General features: G+C 64.1%; 8 protein-coding genes across 8 annotated transcripts; 3 read left to right on the top strand and 5 right to left on the bottom strand.

The window, feature by feature from the left end:
* Positions 1–98: 98 nt before the first annotated feature.
* Positions 99–1,670, top strand: OSTLU_45915 (AAAP family transporter: amino acid). The gene is made up of 2 exons (XM_001418255.1): positions 99–552; positions 688–1,670. Exons 1-2 carry the CDS (start codon positions 103–105, stop codon positions 1,660–1,662), a joined length of 1,425 nt encoding a protein of 474 aa, XP_001418292.1. The 5' UTR covers positions 99–102; the 3' UTR covers positions 1,663–1,670.
* A 467-nt stretch (positions 1,671–2,137) lies between these two features.
* Positions 2,138–6,300, top strand: OSTLU_94568 (predicted protein; the record flags this gene model as incomplete). The annotated part of the gene is made up of 4 exons (XM_001418256.1): positions 2,138–2,453; positions 2,508–2,855; positions 2,958–3,147; positions 3,513–6,300. 4 exons carry the CDS (start codon positions 2,138–2,140, stop codon positions 6,298–6,300), a joined length of 3,642 nt encoding a protein of 1,213 aa, XP_001418293.1.
* Positions 6,301–6,357: 57 nt separating this feature from the next.
* On the bottom strand, positions 6,358–7,473 carry DMT3501 (predicted protein; the record flags this gene model as incomplete). Its single annotated transcript, XM_001418499.1, has 1 exon — positions 6,358–7,473. One exon carries the CDS (start codon positions 7,471–7,473, stop codon positions 6,358–6,360), a length of 1,116 nt encoding a protein of 371 aa, XP_001418536.1.
* A 505-nt stretch (positions 7,474–7,978) lies between these two features.
* OSTLU_6977 (predicted protein) lies at positions 7,979–8,542 on the top strand (the record flags this gene model as incomplete). The annotated part of the gene is made up of 1 exon (XM_001418257.1): positions 7,979–8,542. A coding segment is annotated over one exon (564 nt), but the record flags the coding sequence as incomplete, so codon positions are not given.
* Positions 8,543–8,677: 135 nt separating this feature from the next.
* OSTLU_32308 (predicted protein) lies at positions 8,678–9,301 on the bottom strand (the record flags this gene model as incomplete). Its single annotated transcript, XM_001418500.1, has 1 exon — positions 8,678–9,301. The coding sequence occupies one exon, from the start codon at positions 9,299–9,301 to the stop codon at positions 8,678–8,680; it is 624 nt and encodes a 207-aa protein (XP_001418537.1).
* Positions 9,302–10,477: 1,176 nt separating this feature from the next.
* OSTLU_9544 (predicted protein) lies at positions 10,478–10,750 on the bottom strand (the record flags this gene model as incomplete). Its single annotated transcript, XM_001418501.1, has 1 exon — positions 10,478–10,750. A coding segment is annotated over one exon (273 nt), but the record flags the coding sequence as incomplete, so codon positions are not given.
* A 171-nt stretch (positions 10,751–10,921) lies between these two features.
* On the bottom strand, positions 10,922–11,170 carry OSTLU_9589 (predicted protein; the record flags this gene model as incomplete). The annotated part of the gene is made up of 1 exon (XM_001418502.1): positions 10,922–11,170. A coding segment is annotated over one exon (249 nt), but the record flags the coding sequence as incomplete, so codon positions are not given.
* Positions 11,171–11,516: 346 nt separating this feature from the next.
* On the bottom strand, positions 11,517–13,927 carry OSTLU_32310 (predicted protein; the record flags this gene model as incomplete). Its single annotated transcript, XM_001418503.1, has 1 exon — positions 11,517–13,927. The coding sequence occupies one exon, from the start codon at positions 13,925–13,927 to the stop codon at positions 11,558–11,560; it is 2,370 nt and encodes a 789-aa protein (XP_001418540.1). The 3' UTR covers positions 11,517–11,557.
* Between the last annotated feature and the right edge of the window lie 747 nt (positions 13,928–14,674).

Consider the following 14,674-nt stretch of genomic DNA (forward strand, 5'->3'; position numbering starts at 1 on the left):
GTGTACGTATTGTGTGTACACGCACGCCCATATCGCGCGCGCGCGCGAACCGTCGTTTCGCGCGCGTCGACGTCGCGAGGCGACGGCACTCGCCGTCGCGCGATGCGCGCGCGCGCGACGCCGCGCGCGCCCGCCGCGCGCGCGACGTCCGCGGCGCGCGCGCGACTCGGACGCGCGGCGCCGACGCGACCCGCGCGCGACGCGCGCGAACGCGACGCGCGACGGCGACCGAAGACGCCATCGCGACGACGACCGAAGACGCGCGCGGTCGTCGACGCGCGCGAACGACCGCGGGGCGCGGGGCGCGGCGCGCGAACGTGGGACGACGCGGACGCGACGCGAGAGGTCGGGACGAGCACGACGGCGCAGGCGCGCGCGAACGCGGTGAATATCTTGCTCGGCGTGGGGACGCTGAGCGTGCCGTACGCGCTGCGCGAGGCGGGATGGAGCGGATTGGGGGTGCTGATGACTTTGGGGGTGGTGACGAATTATACGGGGAAGATTTTGATCAAGTGTCAGCGGCGAGGGAGCCTGCCGGCGAATGAACGGTCGGTCGACGTGAGAAACGCGGCGGAGCTCGCGATGAACACCGGAGTGTGCGGCGATGAATTTTGCGCGGATGTGGACTACGACGACGCGCGGTTTCGGGCGATGCGATCGCCTCGTCGGGCGTTGATGTCGTACGAGGACATCGGAGAGGCCGCGTTCGGGGTGAACGGGCGGAATTTCATCACGTTCGTCTTGTACACGGAGCTGATTGGCACCGCAGGCTTGTTTTTCATTCTCGAGGGCGATCATCTGGCGAAGCTTTTCCACATGCAAGGTAAAGAGGAACTCTTTTCCGCATGCGCGGCGCTCGCGATGGTGCCAACGACGTGGCTGTTAGATTTATCCAGCCTGTCGTACGTCGGCGCGCTCGGCTTGTGCGCTTCGGTGAGCGTCACCGGCGTGATGCTGTACGAATTATTTAGCCAAGTCATATCGACCGGAGAGTTGCCTCGGGCGGCAGCCGAGACGGCGATGATACATTACTCTACGTTTCCCGTGAGCTTTGGCCTTTTGGCTTTCGTGTTCGCCGGTCACGCGGTGTTTCCCGCGATTTACGCGAGCATGGAGAAGCCGGAAGAGTACGAGGAGATGCTCGACAATTCTTACGCCATCGTGGCCTTGAACTGTCTCGCGCTCGGCGTTGCGGGATACTGCTTATATGGCGACAACGTTGCTGATCAAGTCACCCTGAACCTTCCAGCGGGATCGCTCGCCACACTCGCGTTCGCGTTGATTACTGTGAACCCGTTGGCGAAATTCGCGCTGACTTTGGATCCCGTCGCCAAGGGCGCCGAAGAAAAACTCAAGCTCCGCGTCAAGGAGTCCAGCAAAGATGCATTCATCTCTCGGCTTGTTCGTACCACGCTCGGCGTCACTGCGCTCGGTATCGCCGTCAAGCTTCCATTTTTTGGCGTCGGCATGTCGCTCATCGGCAGCGTGTTGACGCTCACCGTCTCTGTACTGTTTCCATCGCTGTGCTATCTCCGCATGTTCGACGACGACATCGACGACGCCGAGAAACTCATCAACTACGCGATATTAGCCATCGGCACCGCGTGCGTCGTTTCCGGCACCGCTGGCGCGCTCGACTCCGCCTTCGCCGTCGCCGCGTAACCGACGCCGCCTGCTGTAAATTCACCATTCAGTTACGCACCGCACTGCGCCGCGCGCGCGCGCGATGCGTCACCCACGCGCGGCGGCGCGGCTCTACGCGTGCTTCGCGTGCTTCGCGTGCGCCACGTTCGCGCGCGCGCGCGCCATCGACGACGCCGCGCGCGCGACGACGATGGATTACATGCGCGCATCGACGTTCGACGACGACGATTGGCGCACCGGGAGCGCCGACGTGACGTCGCTGATACGGTATAATAACCACGCGCGTCGATATCTGCACGCGTGCGCGCCGACCGAGGCGTGGGACGCGGCGGGACGGTTTCTCTCGTCGCTCGATTGGGCGCTGGCGGGGGACGACGGCAACGCGAACGTGCTGCACGAGTTTAACGATTTACCGACGGTGAAGCACCTGGACGTGAGCCTGCGGATGGATTATCACGCGAGCGCGAAGAATGGAAATCTGCGGAGGTTGGCGATGTGCGACGCGGCGGCGGGACGAGGAGGCGGTGATGCGTGGTGCATGGGATTGGAACGGTCGAGCGCGTTCGCAAGACATCGGCGATGGTGGCGAAGGTTGAGCGAGGAATACGAGGATGGGCGACATCCGTATTGGTTGAGTGAGTACATGGAGTTTGATATGAGCAAGGGGGAGATCGATCCGACGGCGAGCGTGTTTCTGGAGCACTTGCCGGAGAACACGGGGCGTCACGACGAGTACGTCCCGGCGTTGCGCGAATACTTTAAAGCCATCGAAGCGCGCGTGCCGCCGAGGTTGTATGACAACGTGCAGCGTGTGATCGATTTGGTGACGGGAGAAGGGTTTGACACTTCTATCTGGGCGGCAGGGATAATGTTCAGTCGTTCAGTCGCGGCAAAAGATGATGGCAAAATTGACAGCGTGCGGTTGTTGATTCATTTCAATCGCCACGACAAAGAAGCGACGAAGGAGGGCGATGAAGATGATGACGACGGGTACAGGAGCGAGAAGACTCGTCAAATGGTGCAGTTCCTCGAGATTTTGCATTGGGACGGAGACTTCGACGAGTTCGATCGCATCGACGATTATTTCTTGGACGACGGCGGCGTCGGATCCGTCCTGCAAGTCGACGTTCTCTCTCGAGCGCCGACGGATAACGCGCCCTCCATCATAGGCTCGCGCGTGGGCGTCGAAATCACCGTCGGTACCGTCCACGGTAAGAACAAGAACATCATGCCTAGGCTCGGTACGCTCGTCAGCGAGGGCTTAGCCGATGACGCGTGGTGGCAAAACTTCACCGGCGCTCTATGTGCCAAAGGCAGACCGCCTACCGACGCGGCAAACGCATTCTCCGTACTACGTCGTCCGTGTGTCGTCAAGCGCCGCACGGCCGCGGATAAGCGTGAATTGCGCAAACCCGACGGCTCGGGATTGCTTCCCATGCTCGCCATCGCCGCGAGCCACGTCAAATTCATCGTCCAGCCCGGTCGGCCTCTGTACGCGAAGACGTACGTCGTGACCCAACACTCGATGCGTCACTGTCTCAACACCGTCGCGTACAAGACCACCCCACGCGGCTTACCCGAGTATTCACTGTGTGTTAAATAGCCATTCGTAAATAGTCCCGCGCCATCGCGTCGCGCATCGGCCCGTTTCGCGCCGCTCGTCTCCGCGCGTGGCGTCGCCGCGGCGCCTCGTTCGAGTCTTCACAACCGCGCGCGCCGCGATCGCCCGTGTTTCGTCCGCGCGCCGCGCGAACGCTCGATATCTATCGCGCGCGCGTTCTCCGCGCGTCCTGACGCGCACGAACGCGTCGCGCGCGTCGAACGACGTGAATCGTTCGCGCCATGATTCCATCCTCCGAACGCGCGAGCGAACGCCTGACGAGCATCTTGAGCAACGCCGAGTGGGTCACGCGACGGAACGAGCGCGGTGGTGATCATTACATCGCGCGCGAACGCGTCGGACGCGAGTCGAGGGATGACTCGACGAAGTCTGTGTGGACGGGGTCGCTGTCGATGAGTCGACGAGGTCGACCGCTGGCGAACGAGACGCGACCGAACGAAACAGTGGACGAAACCGTCGGCACGGCGATGAAATCGACGTTTGGAAGCGGAAATCTAGAATACATAGGAGCGAGCTCGGCGCAGGCGAGCGATGCGGATGTGTCTGATGGGGAAGAGCGAGTGCCTTCGACGTCGACGAGACTGGCGGGACGGACGAGTCAAACGATCGATGATTTAAGTAATTTAGTGCAGTCGAGGACGATCACATGCCAGTTAGTGGCGCAAGCGCCACCTACGGGGGCGAATATTCCAGGGACGGCGCGGGGCGAGGGATTCGCGCGGGCGAGCGCGGCGGGGAACGCGCTGCCAGAAATAGTGCACGCCGAGTGCGTGGCGCCCGGGGACGATGATTGGCCGGATGTTTGGGATCCCATAGCGTTGTTGCGACTGTATCCACTCTCAGCGCATCACGTGACGCCGTTTCATCAGATACACGCTACGTTGACGGATTGCAGAGATGATGCGGCGAAGGACGCCGAGGGCGGAGAACCCGTGCCAGCGGCGGCGCGCATGGACCTTCCGGATGGTTACGTCGTCTTTATCGTTTCCGACACGGGCTTGCCAGATATCGTGCGCGATGCCGTGGGGCCGACGAGTGGGAGCACGAAACGTAAGACGGATGAGTCGAAGAAACCAAAGCCGTTGTGGGCGATCATTCAAAGCATCGTTCCGCTCGTCGCGCCGCAGCCGCCGGCTTCGGTGCCCACGCCAGACTTGAAACCGACGCGTGGGATCCTTCGGGGTTGGGTACCGCCGCCGAAAGAACCGGCGATTGACGAAACGAACAACATGGGTCTCGGGCACGCGGCGGAAGAGCAGGAGGGCGTGCGTATGCCCGAGGAACTCTCGGGTGTACACCCAGCCGCGGAGACAACGGACGAAGAGAAATCTTTGAGTTCGGCGCACGAGATGACGAGTGGAGTCGAACGCGAGGGTATGGGCACCGTGACTCCGGTTGTGAGCGAAGAAACGAGCGAGTTAACGTCGGGCACATCTGAGATAGATAGAGTGACGATCAAGATTGGCGGCGATGACGAACTAGACGACTGGCTTTCGCCGCCGCTCGCGCGGCGTAAACGTAAGTCTATCGCCGGCCCATCGTCTGGATCTGGGTCTGATGGCGAAAACTCTGACGACTCATCCGGGCGCGAATTTGCCAAACTGAAACGCACAGCGACGTCGCCGACGGCGTCGCCGAGCTCGTCTGAAGGCGAAGAAGACAGAGTTCCGATGGAGGGTCAACACGAGATTCCGACGAGCGCGGCAGCGATCGCGCAAGTCATCTCGCCCGAACAACGCGTACCGTGCATTCCTCTCACTGGCTTGCGTTATATGCTCCTAGGATTCGAAGTCAATCACCCGCATGTGGTTTTCTTGATCAAGTCACTCGCCGACGAGGGCGCCGTGTACGTGAGCGACGCAAAGCCAGAAGAAGTCGACTTGATCGTCGTTCACCCGCCATTTTTGCAGCTCTTATCCGCGCCTCAGTTTCCAGTGCACGTTTCAGATTTCATTAGAACCAGGCACACTCGGTTTGCGCTCGGCTTGCGCCATCTGGAACTTTGCTTGGAGTACAAGCGCAGGCTTGATCCGCGACTTGAAACCGCAGAGGTTTTCCCCGAAGGTGTCCTGGTTGTCATGGACGATAGTGCGTTGACGAATGACGAAGACGCTTTACATCGAGTTGTACGCCTACTCGCGCAAGCTGCCGCGGCAAGCGCTGCCGCTGCCGCGGCGAAAGGCATATTTCACTACGGACAAGACGGGAATCGCGAGAATCCACCTTGGCCGTGGGCTATTAAAGTCGCCAACAGCACGATCCAGAAGCTCATGATGACCAAGCTACGTACGATGCAAACTAACACGGAGAAGGCGTGGAAGATTGAGACTATGATCAAGGCCTTGCACGCGTACAAGCACGCTGGCGATCGAGCTGGAAGAGGCGCGAGAGTGATGGGTATTACGTGGGAGGAAGCGTCGCACCAGCCCGTGGAAGATCCACCGCAAGCGGTGCGCGATGCGGTCAAAATAGCTTCGCGTCACGTATCTATGTGTCGGGCTGTGTTTTTAGTGAGCGAAGACCCGAAGACACTCGCCGCGGCGAAAGGGCACACGAGCATCCTGTCTGGCTCTGCGAACGACGCCTGCGACTTTTTGACGCAACTCGTTCGCGAGATGTGGGCAGAGACCAAAGCGGCGCGAACGGGCATGAACGTGCACGACAGTAATTTGCGTAAAGCAATGTCGGTGAGCGAACCTTCCGCGAGCGAAGTCGTCTCCGATGCGCAGCACTCGATGAAGCTAGCGGACGTCGAGGACGAAGTCACCGGCGGCGGTCTCGGGCAAAAGCTAACAACGAAAAAAGTTGTCAAGTTCCCTACCATGATCGATGACGGTGGTCAAAGCACGCGCAGTCGCGGTCGATATAGTCCGCCGCCTTCGCCCACGCGCACGAACTCCGGACGCACGGGCGAAGATACGAGTAAAGATACGAGTAAGACGTCGACGGGCGACGCCCCGACCGACGGCGAAGAAACCGCGCAGTCGCCCATCGTGACGCCTCATAAGAAGCTTTGGCGACGTCGGCGAGTGTGATATATGAATCATTTGTACATTATACGACTAGTTGCATGTTTGACACCACCGTGTCCTCTAATCAGCGAAGAGATAGTCGAGCAGGGGCGCGACGCACGCCACGCTCATCGAGTTGCCCAAAAGCGTGTACTTTTGACGAGTGGTCAAGTTCGACGGCCACGCGAAATCATTCGGAAGTGAGTGCAACCGTGCGACCTCATCGACGGTAAAATATCTTAAACGTACGTCGCTCGCGCCATCGCCCATGCGCCCGTCCCACGTAGCCTTGTCGACGCTTTGATTTGCCACGACGGATCCCGTGCCTTTGACGTATTTGTAGTAACTCTTTGTGAAGCAGTTGCACGTCGTGTCTTCAGCGGTGACTATGTCTATGCTACCCTTGGCGCGATCCACGTCATCCTGCTTGACCGCGTTCGCGCGCCAAATATCATCGGTTGCACGATCCAGAAACCTCGAGAGCGGCGCGACGACGACGTCGGCGTCCCTGACGTCGTCGAAATCCGGAATCCACTCCCTGCGATGCGACAGCTTGCTCGGCGGAGGCGAGCGTCGTATCTCGTCCACGCCGTCCTCAAACGCGCGCGTCGAACGGGCGAGCATGAAATATCTCGGCCGACTGTAAGGCACGCCGAACATGGTCGGTGTGAGTATGAACTCTTGCGCGTGGAACGCCGACGCGGAGAGCGCGTCTCGCAGCGCGTCTCGCATGCGACTCGTCTCGAATCCCACCACGTTCTCGACGAACACGTACTTCGGCCGCGCGCTCGCATCCATCTTCACCATCTCGTCCACCAACCGCATGAAGCTCTCCGCGCGCCCATCGTCGACGTCCAACTTTAACCCCGCGCGCGTGAACGGTTGACACGGCGGCGACATCGCCCACGCCTCCGCCTTCGTCTTCACCAGCGTCTCCATCGCCACGCTCACCAAGCTCTTCTGCGACGGTCGCGTCCCATAATTCATCGCGTACGCGTCGCACGCGTTCGGATTCACGTCGTACGCGCCGCACACCTCCGCTTCGTCGCCTCGCGCGCGTCGCAGCGCCGCGTGCATGACGCCGACGCCGCAGTACATCTCCAGCACTCGCAATTTCCCGCCCCTCCGCGTCCTCGCCGTCGCGCCGTCGCGCGTCCCGTCGTCTTCATCGTCTCTCGCGCGCGTTCGCTTCGTCATCGCGCGCGCGCTCGAGCGTCCGCGCCGCCGCGCGTCGCTTCAGCGGTTCGTTAAAAATGTAAAACCCGCTCGCGACGCCCACGCACGCGGCGACGAGCGGCGGGCCGATCCCGCCGCCGCGCGACGCGCGGCCGAACAGCGCGCGTCCCGGGAGCATGCGGCGCGCGCGCGCGCGTCGAGCGTCGTCGGGCGGCGCGCGTCGCGGTCTGCGGCGCGCGTCGTATACGAACGCGACGAACCGCCATCACTCGAAACCCTAACGCGGCGCGAAGATAAAGACTGACGTCAGCGCCATCGTTATCCGACGGCGACGGCGACGGCGACGCGCGCCACACGCCGACGCGACGCGCGCCGACGAACGCCGCGCTCGACCGCGCGAACGACCACCGCGCGCGCCATGCTCGCCCAACGCCACGCCGCGAGCGCCGCGGGCGCGCGCGCGCCGCTCGCGCGAAACGCGACGACGCGACGCGCGACGACGCGACGCGGCGCGCTCGTCGTCCGCGCGCAAGAGATCAGCGCGAGCGTCGATAAGCCGCTGGGATTGACGCTGAAGGAGCGCGGCGACGGTCGACCGGGGGTGCAGATCGCGCAGTGCAAGGGGAACGCGTCGAAGGCGGGGCTGAAGGCGGGGGACATCGTCAAGTACCACTCGTCGTTTTTCGGCGACGAGCTGTGGCCGGCGGACGCGCTGGCGTTCTCGCGAAGCGCGATCTCGGCGTGCCCGAACACGGTTGATTTTGTCGTCGTGCGAGGCGGTCAAGGGGCGGACTTTGACGTGAAGCGGTTGCCGAAGCGACCGGCGCCGCCGAAGTTTGGCCGCAAGTTGACGGCGGCGCAAAAGGAAAGAGCGTCGCACATTTGCGTGGATTGCGGGTACGTGTACACGCTGCCGACGGCGTTTAGCGAGCAACCGAAGAGCTATATTTGCCCGCAGTGCAACGCGCCGAAGAGTCGGTTCGCGCCGTACGACGTCGAGACGGGACGCGCGAAGGGTGGGGGCTTATCCACGCCCTTGATCACCGTCGCGTCCACCGTCATCGGTCTCGGCGGCATCGCGTTCTTATTGAAGGATTTGCTCTAGAGAGCGCCGATCGAAAGGAAACGGACGCGAAATAATGTAATTCGTCATCAATTTTGTCGTCGTTTCAACGAACGCTAGTCTATAAACTAATCGCCGCGCGCGCGCGCGGCTTCGCTGATTTCACGTCGCGGCGTCCGCGACGGCGTCTTCAACCACCGACGGTTCGCGCACCGAATCGAGGGTTCGCTCCGGTTTAGATTTCTTCGGAAACTCGACCGCCGTCTCGGCCGCGGGAAGCGCGCAGAAAGCCGCGCACGCGGCATCCACGTCGTCTTGAAATCGACATCGCCGCACTATTCGAAATCCTTCCTCCTTCGTCGGCGGCGCGTTATCCTTCCCACGCATCTGCAACTGCACCACGCGCACCGAGCTCTCCCCCTGCACGCCTCCCGGATGATTCGTCCGCATCCGCACGCGCTGCTGATACACCGACACCGGCTGATTAAACCAAACCGCTCGCAGCTCGCACGGCGGCCGCGCCTCGCGCGCGAGCGCCACGAAATCCGCTCTCTGCTGCCGACTCAGCCCGCACCGATCGATCACCACGTGCTTACCCTCCTCCAGCGCTCGTTTCGCCACTCGCACGCACTGTTGCCTCGTCCCACGCTTCCCGTTCGACACCGTGTCTTGGTTCGCCGTCGTCCACCGCTCGCGCGGCAACCGCGCCGAAAACGTCGACTTTCCCGCCCCGCTCGGTCCGACGAGCACGAGCACCACGGGCGCGCGCGGCGCGCGCTCGAACATCGTCGCCACCGCGCCCTCGCGCGTCGTCGCCGCCGCGTCGCGCCGTTTCACCGGCGCCCAGCCTCCGTCGTCGTCCCGCGCGAGGACGTCGTCATCGCGCGCGCGCGTCGCGCTCTCGCGCGCGCGCTCGCGCGCCATCGCGCGACCGACGTCGTCGCGCGCGCCGCGCCGCGCCGACGGTCGATCGCGTCGCGTCGCGCGCGCGAGCGCGCGCGCGGTGCAGTGACGGCACATCGTCGCGGTGCCATCGCGTCGCGCGCGACGCGATGGACGCGCGACGCGGCGCGGCGCGCGCGGCGAGCGCGGCGACGACGACGACGTCGCCGAACGCGCGCGCGGCGGTCGTCGCCGCGCTCGCGCTCGCGCTGAGCGCGCGGTTGTTGATGGACAAGCGCGCGCACGACGACGCGGTCGACGCGCTGCGAGACGAACTCGAGCGCGAACGGCGCGCGAGGGCGACGTACGAGGCGAGGGTGCGGTACTTGGAGCGATGGAGACCGTTCGGGAGGACGACGCGGGCGGAGGAGAGCGCGGACGAGGGACGCGCGGCGAAGGCGAACGCGAAGGCGAAGGACGGGGTGATGGTGTGAGACGCGCGCCGATGTAATGTGAACTAATGAGCTAATCGATTTAATCGTCGTCGTTGTCGGCGACGAATTTGGCGACGACCGGGGCGAGCGCGAGCGCGGCGGCTAAGCGAAGCGGCACGAAGAGACGCACGACGTTGATGAAGACGGCGCCGGCGCCGAATAGCTTGGCCTTGTCGGTGGGATCGGAAAGATCGAGCCACGTGCCCTCTGCGACTTTGTACCACGTGAACGCCACGGGGGCGGCGACGGCCCAAAATGCGAGTTCGATGATGACGTAGGAAACGGTGCCGGCGACGCCGAACGATTTTACGTCTTGCATCGTCAGTTTCGGCGCGTTCGCCCCAGAGTTGAGCGCGTAGTACGTCCACACGACGCTGGGTAGAGCTATCATGCCGAGCGCTTTACCATACGACGGTTCAGCGAAGAACGCTCCGAAAGGCGAGGCGAGTTCGCCGTACTTGACAGCGGTGCTCGCGAGCGACGTCCACAACGCCAACTTGAGCGCGAATCCTAATCCGTCTTCGATCGGCGCCGCACCCTCTAAAACGGGCGTCTCGCTATCGGCGCCGTCTTTTTCGTTTGTCGCTATCGTGTACGCCGCTACCGCGCACCCTGTGTTACCCATCAACGTCAACAGCGCCTGCAAAGGCACGAGCGCGTTGATGGACGCGGGATTGTAAAACGCATGAAACGTGCACGCCGTTATACCAGACGCCAGAAACGGAGACATGGCCACCGTGAGGTTCCGCCAACTCGCGTTTCCGGTCCTATCCGCGTGCCCGGCGACGTATTTCATCGCTAACGCCCATTCGGTGACGCTCGAGACGTGCACCGCCCACGTCGGCAAACTCAGCGCGTTGCCCGGCTCGCTCGCCAGCAACTCACCATCCACGATCGACGGCGCGACCGCCCCGATCGCGAGCGTGCTCGCCGCGCACGTTAAAAACAAAACCCCCAGCACGACGTACGCCGGCGTCGTCGCGCGCTCCTCACCATCCTCGTCTTTCTCCCCGTCGTCCCCGCGCCCCGCCGCCGCGCCGAACCCGTACGCGAACAACGCGTTCGACACCGTCAACAGCGATTCCGAGCTCCCGTGCAGCGCGTCTACGTTGGCTAATATATCTCCATACCGCATCTTGGCCACGATTCCCGCCGGTATCGTCGCCGCGACGAACAACAACAAGAATCGCGCGCCGAAGTTTGACGCTCGCGGCGTCGCGCGCGCGTCCCGCAGAAACCACAGGTACGCCAGGTACGGCGCGAGTCCGACTTGAAACAGCTGCGTCTCGATCCCGGGCGGGATGAATCGCAGCGCGGTGCCGCTCGCGCTCGTCACGGACCACGCGTCGACCGCGGCGAGGGCGTCGACGACCGATTGCGCGCGCGCGATGGTGGTCGGTCGCCGTGCGTCGCGGCGACGACGCGACGCGCTGGACGCGCGAGGCGGACGCGGACGCGGATGCGCGCGCGCGGACGAGTGATGGCGCGCGAAGTCGCGCCCGCGCGGGCGGACGCGCGCGGACGCGGACGCGATGGACGCCATCGCGCCGCGGAGTGGCGAAGTGGATAGCGCGCGGGACGGGAGTAAAGTCGTCGCGCGAGCTCGCTCGTGTGCTCTTTACAAAGAATAATGCCGCGAAGCCGCTTTCATTCGATTATTGGATGATCAGAGGAACTTTTTGACGACGCGCTTGGACTCGTCGACGACGGACTCGAGGTCATCCTTGAGGTTGGCGTCCGAGGTGCCGTAGCGTTGGAACGAGTAAACCAACACGCCGGCGCCGAGAAGCTCTAACAATCGCGGCGCCGCGATGGCGACGAGCGGCCAGCGGGCGACGTTGCCGAGCACGTACGTGCCCGCGAGGGCGGTGGCCGGGCCCGCGATGTCGACCACGGGGTTTTCGCTGTCACCGAACCATTCCGGGACCTCCTTGAGCGTGTCGGTCACTTCGGAAATGTCGACGTCTTGCACCGCAGACACCGTCTTGGAGGCGGTCTTACCGATCGGGGCCAGTTGATCGATGACTTCGCCGACATCGCCTGGCAACTCGCGCGGCAAGTTGGCGGCGAGATCTTCGATGTCGTCCGCGATATCGTCTTCGCCGACGAGGAGGTAACGCTCCAAGAGCAAGACGGCGGTCAGGGTGCCGATGAATTCGAGCGGACCCGGCACGAGCGAGCCGAGAACGGGCAAGTGCGCGACGGCGTCGGTAGCCACGACAGCACCGACGGTGGCAGCCTTTACGTTAAAGTTGTCGATACCATCAATCGTCTCGAAAACTCCATCCGCCGCACCTTCAAGGTCGCCCTCGAGGAGCGAATCTCTGACGCCCGGCACGGCCAACGCGAGCGCGACGGCGGTGGCCAAGCTTACGGCGGCGACGTCACTGAACGTGGCGCCGACGAAGTCAAGGCTCTTGCTGCTGTTGTTGCGCGCAGTGGCGTCCGCGCGCGCCTTCGCAGTCTTGGCCTTGACTTCTTTAGCCTTCTTGTCCGCGAGAGCCTTCTTCTTCGCGGCGGCGGCAGCCTTGGCGTCAACCTTCTTCGCGGCGGGCTTGGAAGCGGCGGGCTTGGAAGCTGCGGGCTTCGGCGCGGCGGGCTTCGGCGCGGCGGCTTCAACCTTCGGCACGGCGGCTTCGACGGCCTTCTCTGCGGCGGCAACTTCTCTTTCCGCGGCTTGCTCGGCGCGAAGCGCTTCGCGTTCCGCGGCTTGCGCCTTGGCGGCGGCGGCGCGAGTGGCCTTGTCGTTGGTCATCGCCGCTTCCATCTTCGCCTTGGCGGCGGCTCGGGCGGCAACTTTTTCGGTAGCGGCGGCCTTAGCGGCGTTCGCTCTGGCAGCTTGCGCAGCCTTTCTGGCGGCCACTTGCTTATCGGCGCTCGACGTCGCTGCGCTGACGCGCTTTCTGCTCGATTCCGATTTCTCCGCGATGAGCTTCGCTCGCGCGTCGGCGGCAGCCTTGCGTTCGGCTTGCTTTTTAGCCGCAAGCTTGGAGGCCGCAGCAGCCTTCTCAGCTTGCTTGATGGCGCCCGGGGTCTTCTTCGGCGCTTGGATGACCGGAGCTTGAACAACCGGAGCTTCGACGACGGGTTCGACGACGACGGGCTTCTCCGCCTTTACCGGCGCCTTCTTCGCAAGACGCGCCTTCTTCGCGGCTTCAAGCTTGGCCGCGTTCGCAGCCTTAGCTTTGGCGGCAGCTTCTGCGCGTTCGGTGGCAGCCTTTTGCGCGGCGGCGGCAGCCTTCTCCGCTTCCGCGTCGCGCGCCGCCTTGATCTTGGCCAATTCCGCTTCGCGAGCCTCCTTGGCGGCTTCGCGCTTCGCCGCGGATGGCTTATCCGCGGACTTCGTCGGCATTTCCGCGACGGCAGGCGCTTCAGCCACCGGCGCGGTGGCCTTGGAAGCGACACGCTTGACCGGACGCTTCGTCGTCGGCGCTGCCGTGGCTGCCGGCGCTGGCGCAGCCTTAGACGCCACGCGCTTCACCGGACGCTTCGTCGGCGGCGCCGCCACACCCTTCACGGTGCGCTTAGACACGACGCGCTTCACCGGACGCTTCGTCGTCGCCGCCGCCACACCCTTCACGGTGCGCTTAGACACGACGCGCTTCACCGGACGCTTCGTCGTCGCCGCCGCCTTGACCGCGGGCGCGGTCTTAGACGCCACGCGCTTCACCGCGCGCTTCGTCGTCGGCGTCGCCTTACCGGGCGCCGCCTTCGACGCGACGCGCTTCACCGGACGCTTCGTCGCCGGCACCGCCGTCGCCGTCGCCTTGGTCGCCGTTCGCGCGCGCACCTTCCTCACGCCCTTTCGCGCCCCCCCGCTCGTCGTTTTCGCCTTAAATTCCTTCTTCCCCGCCTTGACCTTCGGCGCGACGCGCGACGCCGTCGACTTCGCCGTCGTCGTCGTCGCTCGCCGCTTCGTCGTCCGTTCGTACGGCGTCCCTCTCCCGTTCACCGTCGACGCTCGCTTCGCCTCGTACGCCTCCGCGACGTCCGTCATCCCCACGATCGCGCTCACCGCCACCGCCGTCGCCGCCATCGCCGTCGACCGTCGCTTCGCGTCGTCGTCGTCGTCGCTTCGCGCGTCGCCGTCGTCGCGTCGCGTCGTCGCGCGTCGCGCGATCGTCGCCTTCCCGCGTCGCGCATCGCGCGTCGCGCGTCGCGTCGTCGCGTCGCGTCGCCGCGCGGGCGCGCTCGGGATCGTCGCCGCCGCGAGGGACATGTCGTTCGCGAGCCGTGCGCGCGCGCGTGTGCGCGCGCGATCGCCGCGGCGTCGCGAATCGAATCGGATAATCGTCCAAATCTCTAGTTTTCACTGTTTACGCATACGTAACGTATTCTGCGTACGTTTACGCTATGAATGACGCTTGACGTGGTCGTATGTACTGTTTACGCATACGTAACGTATTCTGCGTACGTTAACGCTATGCATGACGCTTGACGTGGTCGTATTCTGCGTTCGCACTGTTTGCGCGTCCAACGCGTCGGTCGCCGCGCGCGGCGTCGACGACCGCGCGCGCACACCGCGACGGACCGCGACGACGGCATGCGCGCGTCGCGGTCGCGGTCGCGGTCGCGGTCGACCGATCGGTCGACGGCGCGCGCGAGCGCGCGCGACGGCGACGGCGCGCGAGGGACGGCGGCGTCGGACCGGGCGCGCGTGGACGGGATGACGGTGCGCGCGCTGCGGGACGCGCTGCGCGCGCGAGGGATGGCCACGGACGGGGTCAAGGCGACGCTGGCGGCGCGGTTGCTCGAGAGCGCGGGCGGTTCGGAGGGAGGGACG

This window comes from Ostreococcus lucimarinus, chromosome 6, assembly GCF_000092065.1.
Source record: "Ostreococcus lucimarinus CCE9901 chromosome 6, complete sequence".
NCBI lineage: Eukaryota > Viridiplantae > Chlorophyta > Mamiellophyceae > Mamiellales > Bathycoccaceae > Ostreococcus > Ostreococcus sp. 'lucimarinus'.

Excerpts from the sequence above, each read along its gene's own strand:
- OSTLU_45915 (XM_001418255.1), top strand. The coding sequence starts at position 103 with ATGCGCGCGCGCGCGACGCCGCGCGCGCCCGCCGCGCGCGCGACGTCC. Across the intron at positions 553-687 it reads TGCCGGCGAATGAACGGTCG|GACATCGGAGAGGCCGCGTT; the intron begins GTCGACGTGAGA and ends ATGTCGTACGAG.